This window comes from Trachinotus anak, unplaced genomic scaffold (genome assembly GCF_046630095.1).
Source record: "Trachinotus anak isolate AG129_WGS33_773 ecotype Australia unplaced genomic scaffold, CSIRO_AGI_Tana_v1 ptg000004l, whole genome shotgun sequence".
In the NCBI taxonomy this organism is placed as follows: Eukaryota; Metazoa; Chordata; class Actinopteri; order Carangiformes; family Carangidae; genus Trachinotus; species Trachinotus anak.
This window is the reverse complement of record NW_027273855.1, coordinates 1,360,763-1,372,609: the sequence shown is the minus strand read 5'-3', so window position 1 is coordinate 1,372,609 and position 11,847 is coordinate 1,360,763. Positions and strand designations below refer to the sequence as shown.

The window sequence follows — 11,847 nt, the reverse complement described above, 5'->3', positions numbered from 1 at the left end:
CCACTGCTCTTGTTCAGGTGTGGCTAAACGTTATTTTCTCCCATATCACGTAAACGCATCACCTTATCGTTGACGCCCAGTTGAAGTCAGCTTCTGATTCGTAGTTAAGGGGAAAGTTCAGGGAAACTTAACTCCAGTTTTTTTGTTTTTTTTTTGCACCTGTTGTGAACACCAGTTAGACATTAAAAGTAAAGCTTATATACTGTCCATATTTGTGAAACCTTTATTTTTTATTTGTTAAAATTCCACTGCTTATTTCATCATTCATTGTCAAATCTGGACCAGATTATCCCAGAGAAACCAGAGAATCTTCAAGGCACAGTTTTAGATTTGTTAAACCTTTATTTTATTTGTGAAAATGGAAATAAAGGACATTTCACCTTTCAGACTTTTTATTTCATTATTTTCACGAAAATACAGGTTTCTTAAATGCCGGTTTCAGACAGTGGGAGGTTTCCCTTAACGCTCGTGCACTGCGGGTGGAGGCGCCCAGCTTCCCTTTAACTTTCCCCTTTACCCGTCGAAGCTGAAGCGCGCTTCCCTGACGGCGGGGCCTCGTTCTGCGCCGGTGTTTCCCACGTTGGGGCCGTCGGTGTCCGGTCCTGGACGGACACAGTGTGGGAGACCTGCAGCACGAAGACGACCGGGCCGGAGCAGGTGGGAGAGGCGGTGTGCGCTTCGGTTTCCCGCCGCACGGACCCGGGTTCGTGTTGGAGCTCGGTGTGGCGGGAGCTAGCTCTGTGCTTCTGTGTGTAGCTAGCAGCGCTCAGCCAGCGGACACGGAGACAGAGACGCTGTCCCCGCGGTCCGCGGTCCTGTAAACTGCCCTTAATGCGGGACTGTTGCGCCTTTATTCCGAAATGTGGTTTTGTGTAAAACGGGACGAACAGGGGAATTTAAACCGGGAATTTGCCGGCTTGTTTTGATTAGTGTACCCACACAAAGGCAGCACGATGGGGGGGGGGGTTTTAAAGGTAATGAGGCGGAATCTGTGTGTAAACGGTCTTCTGTGTTTGGGACCTAACTTTTATCACTAATCAGTAACTTTGATTTGTCGGTTTTTAACGGGCTTTGAACGTGTAACTTTATGTAGTGACAACAACGGATCAGTTTCTGAGTCGCGTCTGTCCCCACTGACGGACTGAGTGGTGTGTTCAATGTCTCCCTCTCCTCTCAGTGGGATTTGACATCATGGTGAACCAGGTGCAGCGAGGGGACGGCAGCTTGCAGACATGTAAGAGCGACTCCAGCGGGGCCAGCAACAGTGGCGGGGAGAGCTCCAAGGAGAGCTCCCGGTGCTCCACGCCGGTGCTGGATGCAGACCGGTCGGACAGGCTGCGGGACAAGATGCGGAGGAGGATGGAGTCCGGAGACCGCTGGTTCTCGCTGGAGTTCTTTCCTCCCCGCACGGCCAGCGGAGCCGTCAACCTCATCTCAAGGCAAGTGAAATCAGACTCGGCTTCAGCCTTTATTGTAGAACCAACAAAGCCCACACAAAAGTAGGACACAAGGACAGGGTCAAAGAATTTAGTCAAAAGCTGTAACTTGGTCTTTGCACAAACTCTTTGACCTCTGGCAGCCTGGTTCAGAAATGGTAGACCGGCAGCTCCAAGAGGCTTTTTATAATCCCTGCAGCAAAATGTCAGAGAGCTTAGTTTACTCTAATGTAACACTAACCCATTTTCATTTAGTCAAACTTCAAGAAAAGAAGCTGCCTGAAAGAACAAATATCAGCATCGTCACTAACCACTCAGGAATCATCTGTTAGTTACCAAACAACAGCTGGACCATTTCTTCTGTGTGTGTCACTGTTCTTCAGATTCGACCGTATGGGCTCCGGAGGGCCCCTGTTCATCGACATTACCTGGCACCCAGCAGGGGACCCGGGCTCAGACAAGGAAACCTCGTCCATGATGATTGCCAGCACAGCAGTTAACTACTGTGGCCTGGAGAGCATCCTCCACCTGACCTGCTGCAACCAGACCAAAGACAAGATCACTGGCTACCTGGCCAAAGCAAAGCACCTGGGCCTGAAGAACATCATGGCCCTCAGAGGAGGTAGGAGGCAGAGATGTTCCCATGCCATTTTTTTCCTTCCCGATACCTGAACTTGTGTATCGGCCAATACTGATCTGATACCAAAACCAGATCAGTTCTTCTTTACTGCTCTAAAACTGTAGTTGCCAGTGGCTGCACAGTGTAGGCTACTGTTTTAGAGCTGTGAAGAAGAACTGATTTTCTTGAAAACTGTTTTTTTTCCTGGTTTACTATAAAGCTATAAAGTTTATTTTTGAATCACGTTGCATCAGATTGGTGTATGGACTTTGATGGACTCTGATACTGTGTTTTAGGCAGAATCTGAGGCGTTTCTGATACTATTATCAGAATCTGAGCAGTTGTAGCAGGAGATGAGACATTAGTTTATGTTCTTGTTTGTGTTAATGTGTATTGCACTACTACTGCTGTGTGATTCAGAGTGGTTGGTAAAGTTATGAATAATCAGGGAATTTGTTTGCTCCATAGTTTTTCCAGTCGCATGTTGTGACCAGAGGTGCAGCTTCTGAACAGGCAAGGCAGGCAACTGCTTGGGGCCCCACTCAAGCAGTGTCTCAAAAATGTGGCTTTTTCCTCCTTTAACAATCAGTGGGAAATTTGCAGTGACATCTCAGAAAGACACCTCCCTAAAGGGGCCCCATTTAGGCTACGTCCATATTACTGTGTTTTCTTTTTAAGACAACATTTTAAAATGAAAACGACCTCCGTCCAGACCACTGTTTTGGCTCCGTATCAGAAACAATCTGCGCCCATAGTAACACAACTAACTTGACTTCTAAGTATGCTGAAATGTGCATTAAGGTAGTGACAGATAAATTGATTCTGTTGTGATGCAAAATGTTGCTTAAATAGACGAACACAACCTTTTATTTAACTCAGTGCATTTCTGTTTTACTACTTTTAAAGCAAGGAGGAAATTACATTTTGAGAATAAAGTTGTAATCTTTTTAGAAAGATCTAATGTTATGAGAGTAAAGTTTTAATATTTTGAGATACAGTTACAGAAAATGACAGTATCAGATTTTCCCACACAGTGGGCTGGAATCAGTGGCATCACCTGGTGATGATTTCTGAGCTGAATCTACTGGCTGCTGTTTCACTTCAAAGTGCTCAGTCTCACATCACTGTGGATTTCTGTAGTTGTAGAAATCCTCATGAAGTCCGACTTCCAGCTGAGGTGTGTTATTGTGATGTCTCTGCAGACCCAGTGGGGGCGGACTGGGAGGAAGAGGAGGAAGGCTTCAACTACGCCATCGACCTTGTGAAACATATCCGATCTGAGTTTGACGACTACTTCGACATCTGTGTCGCTGGTATGTTTTCATCCTCCAGATCAGTAGTCGTCAGTTAAAGTGGAGCTTCATTGTGTTGTCGTATTGTTGAGTGATTTTTAAATGTGCTGGTGTGTTCAGGCTACCCCACGGGCCACCCTGAGGCAGAGAGCTATGAGGAGGATCTCAGGCACCTGAAGGAGAAAGTGGATGCTGGAGCAGACTTTGTCATCACGCAGCTGTTTTTCAGGGCAGACACGTTCCTCAAGTTTCTGGATGACTGCAGGGCAATTGGTATCACGTGTCCCATCCTACCTGGAATCTTCCCCATTCAGGTAAGTCACCGCTGCTTCCAAGAACACGGATACTGTTATCATCATCGTGCAGAAATCACAGGTTAATGTTCACCCAGTCCTACAACTTCAAAACCGTGAGATAATTGTTATGTCTTCACACTGGCGGCAGCCAGGGTCGTCCGTCTGTATCACTCTCAGTATCTCAGGCTCTGTTCAGACCTGGTAGTAACATGCGTCTTCAGTGATCCAATCACAAGTGGGCTGCTCTCCACATGCATCTCAAGTTCTGTCCAGATGAAGTAGTAAAGTATTTTGGGCCAAGGTCACTGTGACCTCACAGAACACATTTATGGCCATAACTCACAAGAGCACAATTAACTCAAATATACAACAGGATAAAATGAAGTGATGAAATCTTATATCCAAAAGGTCAAAGGTCAACTTCACTATAACATCACAATGTTCTGCAAAAACACTTCTAGCCACTATTCAGTGCTGTAAGTCAGGAAGGAGACTGTGACCATGCTTCCTCTCTGACTGGTTGGTGGAGGAAATGACCATTAGGTTGTGATTGTAGTTTTCTATTACTCCTGTCTGGTGTTTGATGTGGTGTCAGTGTTTGTTCTTCTTACACACACACACCTACATACCTTGAGGACTGAACAGACTCAACATTGTTTCTGTGAGGAGCCAGATTTCAGGATTTCACTGGGCCTCTGCTGTAGGATGTTTTAGTCCTTTGCTGCTACGTTTTATTTTATTTCCAAGGTTTGATCCAGAGTAGACGTCCACTGAGAGATTTCCTGGCCTGATATTATCAGCTGATATTAGCCCGTCTCCAATATAGGTATTGCTGTATATGTTGGCTGATTAAAGAAAAAAACTGTCATAGTCTCTGGTGAGGGTCATACAATTTCCCATGTACACAGGTAGGTTTACCCACGAAACCAGAACCTGTCTTTAGTGCAGGAGAACAGTGCTCATTGTAAACACTGTAGGCTAAAAAGCTTTAGCTCATGTCTCCTTCAGGGCGGCAGAGACCGAAGAGGAAGTGAAGCTAAATCCTAATCTGCTGCACCCTGGGTGTCTGCACCTCAGAGCAGTTTGTTGTCATATCATTTCAAACTGACCATTGAGGATAAAGCTGGACTTGAACCTGTTTGTTTCCAGGGTTACCAGTCACTGCGTCAGCTCGTCAAGCTGTCAAAGCTTGAGGTGCCAGAGGAGATCACCAGCGTCATTGAGCCCATCAAAGACAACGATGCTGCTATCCGTAACTACGGAATCCAGCAGGCGGTGGAGATGTGCCGCGTGCTGCTGGACAGCGGGAAGGTTCCAGGGCTCCACTTCTACACACTGAACCGAGAGGTGGCCACCATGGAGGTGCTCCGGCAGCTGGGGCTGTGGACAGAAGACCCCAGGTCAGTCATCCTCCCGCCTGCTCACAGCACCTTGGTCATTTTAGCAAAAGTCAGAAGTAGTTGTTGAGTTTTAGAAGAGAAATGGCTTCTTCTGTAACATCAGTTTCTCTCAGTCAACAGCGTCACATCTGCACAGACTCATCTTCTCCAGATGTTCGAGCAAAAAAACGGATGTTCCACAGGATTTCTAAGATAAACTTGATGATTACACATTTAAATAATATAATATGAAAAATACATATATATTATAGCACATTGCACATGTATGTGTTTGCACAATCACAAATAAGATGATCAAATTTTTATTTCCAATTTTATGCAAAACAACTTTTTAATTAAACACAGAAACACACAAAAAAACAAAATCAAAAAATATAAAAAAATATTGTGATTATGATAAAATTGAAGATTTGAATCACTGTCCAGGGACCATGGCCTGCATGGTGATGTGTTGATAAGTGTTGGCGTCTGCCGCAGCAGCCGTTGTGTATTGAATTGAAGGTGTTGAGAGCGTCTGGTGCACAGTGACTGAAAGGCAAACCCCTTACATCTGGCAGCAGCCACGGATCAGGGATTGTTGGGAGATAAGAGTCTGCAGTGTTTGACTACTCATGTCGTGCGACTTAAATTCTAAAAAAACTTCTGTGAAATATCAAATGACAAACCACCTCATGGCGGTGAATACAACTTTCAGTTTTTAACAAATTCACATGTTCACAGTTTCAAATTGTGCTTCAAGCAGATTAATAAAAACACGACATCTAAAGCAGCTGAATAATTAAAACACATCAACAGAACTAAAGAGCAGCTGGTGTCTGGATCATAGCAACTGTCAACATGATCAGGCATCAGTGCTCAGTAGTCATGTAGCAGTCATCAGACCACACCCATCTTCAAACTCACTTCATTTTGATCTCAACAGCACATCTGTAAAGTTTAGTCACAATCTTTAACAGCTGTGACGACATCACTGTCACATCTGTCCACAGACATGTAAACATGTGCCAAAGTTCCAGCTGCTGTTTCCAGGACCATATTTTATCGTGATCACACACATATCTAATGGGTTTTTGTTTGTGACACACCTCAGAGTTAGATTTGGAAGTTAACCAGGATCTCCAGTATTAGGACTAATTAGGCCAGAGAGTCTGAGCAAGTTGAACTGGTTTAGTGGAGCAGGTCCCTGCTCTCTCTGCCTGCCGGTGTTTTATATTTCCTTCTCCCTGGCAGGCGGCCTCTTCCCTGGGCGGTCAGTGCCCATCCCAAACGGAGGGTGGAAGATGTTCGACCGATCTTCTGGGCCTCCAGACCCAAGAGCTACATCTACAGAACCCAGGACTGGGACGAGTTCCCCAACGGCAGATGGCAAGTTCCATTACACACAACCTCAACACATTTTAAATGACAAAACTTCAATGGCTGTTTTCTTATTTGATTATTATCAACAACATTAGTTATTCAGTTTCAATTAATAGAAGTACTTGGTGTTTATGTACTTGTGACGTGGCTGTTGTTGATGTCTGCAGGGGAAACTCCTCCTCTCCAGCTTTTGGTGAGTTAAACGACTACTACCTGTTCTACCTGAAGAGTAAATCCTCCAAAGATGCTCTGCTGCAGATGTGGGGGGAGGAGCTGATGAATGAGGAGAGCGTCTTCGAGGTCTTCACCAGCTACATCACAGCCCAGCCCAACCGCAGCGGACACAAGGTAGACAGGGAGATGATGACGACTGATAACAGATCAAACCGCTGATAGCTTGTGTTTCTGTTGTGTCCTCATGCTAAAGAACTTTTACTAAAGTCTGACACTTCTTGGAGCACGGCAGTTGCAGCTTTTGCACACATGCATGATCATCTCCTCTTCCAGGTGATGTGTTTGCCATGGAACGACGAGCCTCTGGCCCCAGAGACCAACCTGCTGAAGGACGAGCTGGAGAAGGTGAACAGACGAGGAGTCCTCACCATCAACTCCCAGCCCAACATCAACGGCAAACCCTCCACAGACCCGATAGTGGGCTGGGGGCCTGCAGGAGGCTACGTCTTCCAGAAGGTAGTCCCCACTCTTTGTGTTGTGTGTTTGGATGCAGCTGTTCTGGAGTGGGAGGGGTTGTCTCATTATCCTCCTGTTGTAAATTCAACAGGCCTACCTGGAGTTCTTCACCTCCAGTGAAAACGTGAACGCTCTCCTCAAAGTACTGAAGAAGTACGAGCCGCGCGTCAACTACCACATTGTTAACGTGCACGTGAGTTTGAACAGAGAGCCCCTGTCACTTCTTTGTGTGTTTGTGTTTGAGTTCACATCCTGTCATCGTGAACATTTTGTGTGCAGGGCCGTAACTTGACCAACGCCCCTGACCTGCAACCCAACGCTGTGACGTGGGGGATCTTCCCTGGCAGGGAGATCGTTCAGCCCACGGTCGTGGACCCAGTCAGCTTCATGTACTGGAAGGTAGGAGACAGTCGGTCCTGCTGGCGTGCAGGAAGTCAGGTCGCTCCTGTTCTGGCTGCTTGTTAGTGCAGGAGTAACGGAGGATTTACACTGACTTTAAGGAACAGTTGAACATTTTGGGGAAAACCAACAGATAGATGACACAGTTTAAAATGTAGATCCACACTTTTTATCTGCAGTATCTCATATTCACTAATAATCCATTTGTATATTTGCTAAAAATAAACACTGGTGTTGTTTTAAATATGAAATGTCAGGTGATTTGATATAATCATCCAATCACACTTCATACATTCTGCACCACCACAGCGCTGCAGGTGTTTGTGCAGCGATGATGTTTAAATCCTCTGAGGTGTAGAGGAGAAATCCCTCCCTCCCCTGGACTCCTCACGATTCAGCTGCTCCTCTGTGACTGTAAGGGGGCAAAATAAGTCAACTTCCAGGCAGACAGGAGTGTGGTCTGAACTCTGAGTCCTTCACAGTATCAGAGAGCGATCAGTGTTTGATTTATTCCTGCAGAAGGTGTTTGTTCACTTTTCCAAAGATGAAAGAACCTGTCATTGTTATCAGGTGTTTCCAAAACATCTCTGCACGTCTCCTCCAGATCCTGACAGGTCAAATCAGTCCTTGTATCATGGTGTTACACTTACACATCATCTTCCCCAAGTCTGAAGCAGCCACAGGAACAAACCAGTGAATGTTAACTGGTGTATTTAAGGTGGACAAAGGCCAAAATAACACACAAATCTAACAAAACACCAACGTAACCTACACAAATATAACAACCAAATTGTAACAACATCCCTAACTAAGAAAAACAGGAGGAAATGTGGTCAAAAGAAAATCTCAGTGCAGCCCGACCAACTCTTGGGACAGGACGTAGATGAGTTTTGACCCCGTGCAGCTCCGCCGCGCCATCCTGGTTCCATTTGAGCCAATCAGCTGCAAGAGTCAATGTTGTTCACCAATCCCCTCCTCGTCCTGGCACACACATATTTGCATACACACATGCTTTCACACGTCACGCCAACTTTCAGACAACGTTAAAAAAAAACACACACAACCAAAAGAAAAACAAAACGACCACAGTGGTAACACATGGGCAGGTCCAGTGGGTGGAACTGCCACTGTGACAGGTGACGTGTTTCATGTGATGTGTTGTATTTGAAACCAGCAGTTTTCTGGACCGGCGGATCTGACTGTCCCTGTGTTCTCCTCAGGACGAGGCCTTTGCCTTGTGGATCGAGCAGTGGGCCAAACTCTATGAAGACGAGTCTCCGTCTCGGATGATCATCAAGTATATCCACGACAACTACTTCCTGGTCAACCTGGTGGACAATGACTTTCCTCTGGAGAACTGTCTGTGGCAGGTGATCGACGACATGTTCGAGCTGCTCGACGCTCCTCCAGAGCCGCTCCACGACGTCACAGTGTCTGAATAAAATCCAACATTACAAAGTTTCAAGGTTTTTTTAGGGAGAGAAAGTAACACTATGGAACTGTCACGATTTTATGCATTGTCTGTGAAAGCTGCTACTGGAGTAAGAAGTGTACTTCACAGTATTTTCTAAAGACTTTTTATAAATGTTTTTTAATAATAGTAATAGTGTTAGTAATAACAGTAAATGGAAAATCAGGTGGAACATGTACTGTCTCAGCTGAACAAAGAGGATCAGGAGCTTCAGTAGCTTTACCCTCTGCAGCTCTTCACGCTCAGACCCAGAGTTTCCTTCTGGACACATCTCACTGAAAAACAACACACGAGAAACTAAACTACCACAAAATGAATTGTGAACATGCTACATGCTTTTGTAGTGTTTTTTTAGGAAATGTTTTATTTTCATAGAAGAAAACAAATCTAATTGTGTATTTGATTAGATTGTTTGAATGATACTGTTACGGGTGAGAACTTCATACATAAGTGTGAAAATCCTTTAAAGAGTCAAACACTTCGACTGCTGCCTTCACATGTTTTAGATGAATCATATTTATTTGTTCTGCTTTTCAGGGCTGTACAATAAGGAAGCTGCTGAGTGTGTGTTACTAAGCAGCTCGTTTATATGTTCCTAATTAATGTAGAGCAGAGGCAGGAGACTTTAGTCACATGACTTGACTTAAGTCACAAATTTGAGGACTCGAGACTTGCATCAGTGATAAAAGACCAGACTTGACTTTGAGTTGAGACATGACTCAAATTGACTTGACTTTTTCTTTTCTTTTTATTAAATATTTGCATATTTTTCTAGATATTGAGACGTTACGTTTTGTTTTTGAAACATGATTTGGTGATTTCTAGTGTGATGTCCAAAAATACTAACATTTGTATTGCACCACAATGCAGTTTTCACACAGGTGTATACCTCCAAGGCCAAACTATCCTACACATTAAAGGTCCATATTTTACTCTTCTCCTGTGTTGTTTTGTTTTTGTTCGTTTGTTTTTTTGAAGCATTGATCTCCATCAGAAGATATATCTGTGGTTTTAAGAACCAAAAACCATCTCAGTGTAGTTTTACATCTCCTCTCTCAGGCTTCTCTCTGGAGCTCTAGTAACAACAGGTCAGTCAGCCAATCAGAAGATTAATTATATTGATTAATTAATTTATATAGAACATAAACCGACTTTATAATTTAAAAAAAACGTGCACATCTACCTTATATGTATATGGGACCTTTAAAGAAAGTGATTTTAAAAAATCCTTGATCCTTTTTACCAGAGCTTCAGCAAAATGTAATGTGTTCTCTCCCTGGCTCCTCCAGTTTGGTGGAGGGATGGGTTCAGTACCTTTGCTGAAAAATAAACAGACAGGTAAAAACATAACCTCCTTGGTGGAGATGATGATAAGACTAATAATAATAATAACTGTAGCAGTGGGTGACTGCAGTCACAGATCTGGACTCTACATGGCCACAAAACATCAAGCATCAGATTTATAAGGTGTAAACAGCTGCAACAGTTTTCATTCATCTTGAAAATAAATCAAAACTTTTCAGACCGCTGTCTTTTAAATGTGGAAACTGAATTACATCAGAGTTTCATATAATCTGACTTTATTCTCACCACAGTAACTTGTTAATTGCATGCGTGCTTTACATCCACCTCTGATGTGGAGCGCGGCCGCATGATGTTCAGACACTTCATTAGGTCATCTCCACCACATAACAACAGGTCCAAAGGTCACAGAGCAGAGACTGGGGACTTTCCACAACACTGCCTAACTCAGCCAATCAACAAACAAACACACAAATCATCACCATGCAGAGAGGTGGTGTGAGGTGATGTAAGTCCAACCGCTACACCTTTACTTTTGACCCGGTCACCTACATCAAACAGTCCTCGCCTCATTGACCTTCATCCCAGATGGAGACATGCCAGGTGGTGGCAGTGGGACACAGAAACCCTGCTGAAGGCATCACAGTCGTGACCTGAAAACATCAAAATAAGCACAACTGCAGAGACAAAGACATGAAATCTGGTTGAAATATGGCTTTTATTCTGAAAAAAAAAAAAGATCACCACTAACGATTCATTGGGATTTGATGTTTCTGTGAAAGTGGAAAATGTGAGGAAATTGTACTGAGTAAACAGTTTTTGAGTTAATTTAAAAGCCACATGTTGAATACAGTAGGCCAACATCCACCTCTGTCTATTGAGCCAGAATCATGTGAATAAATCATTTCTCCAGCGGCTGCTCTGTCTCTGCTCATGGTCCGACTGGATCTGTTTGTCTTTATAACAGAACATGAGCCTGTTAGTACAGAAATGTTTACAAGTTTACATGTGTCATCATACACGTCATAGCAGAGGTGACACAAAGGTAGCATGCTAACGTGCTAATGTTAAGCAGATTTTATGTTTACTAGGATTCACATTTTGTTTGTTAGCATGCTAATATTTGATGATTAAACTGTGCACAGCTGAAGATGATTTTGTTGATAACTGGTCATTGTCATATTGGACAAACAAACCTGATGAAAAGTGAAACTTTCATGACAATCCACCCAACAGAGTGATTTCACTAAAATTAATAGCTGCAAAGTTTAGTTTTTAACAGCCAACACTGGCTGTGGCCTTTCAGAGAAATTCACCATTTTAAATAAGAGAATATGGGACCCTTGTTGAGTCCATGTCAACCTGGTGGAACTAGAGGAAAAGTCACAGGATCACTAATGTTCACAGGATTCATCCTCTGGATCCACAACTGTCTGCACAAAGTCCTTTCAGTGGTTGAGTTGGGGTCTGTGTTGTTCCCTATCAAAATCAATGACTCCAGGAGTAAACAGGTCTGTGTGTGCATGGACATGACATTTTCTGATTGGAAACGTAGGCGGTGTCATATTTTATTACAGAATGGA

General features: G+C 43.9%; 1 protein-coding gene and 1 long non-coding RNA gene across 2 annotated transcripts; one reads left to right on the top strand and one right to left on the bottom strand.

The window, feature by feature from the left end:
• Positions 1 to 471: 471 nt before the first annotated feature.
• mthfr (methylenetetrahydrofolate reductase (NAD(P)H)) lies at positions 472 to 9,899 on the top strand. Its single transcript, XM_071475144.1, has 12 exons — positions 472 to 657; positions 1,178 to 1,439; positions 1,820 to 2,058; positions 3,258 to 3,368; positions 3,468 to 3,661; positions 4,793 to 5,043; positions 6,274 to 6,408; positions 6,570 to 6,750; positions 6,910 to 7,092; positions 7,184 to 7,285; positions 7,372 to 7,491; positions 8,712 to 9,899. The coding sequence occupies exons 2-12, from the start codon at positions 1,192 to 1,194 to the stop codon at positions 8,931 to 8,933; spliced, it is 1,986 nt and encodes a 661-aa protein (XP_071331245.1). The 5' UTR covers positions 472 to 657; positions 1,178 to 1,191; the 3' UTR covers positions 8,934 to 9,899.
• On the bottom strand, positions 9,697 to 11,723 carry LOC139620023 (uncharacterized). The gene is made up of 3 exons (XR_011690720.1): positions 11,627 to 11,723; positions 11,016 to 11,240; positions 9,697 to 10,917 (listed from the first exon to the last, which is right to left on the bottom strand). It is a non-coding gene; the product is annotated as an uncharacterized lncRNA (long non-coding RNA).
• Between the last annotated feature and the right edge of the window lie 124 nt (positions 11,724 to 11,847).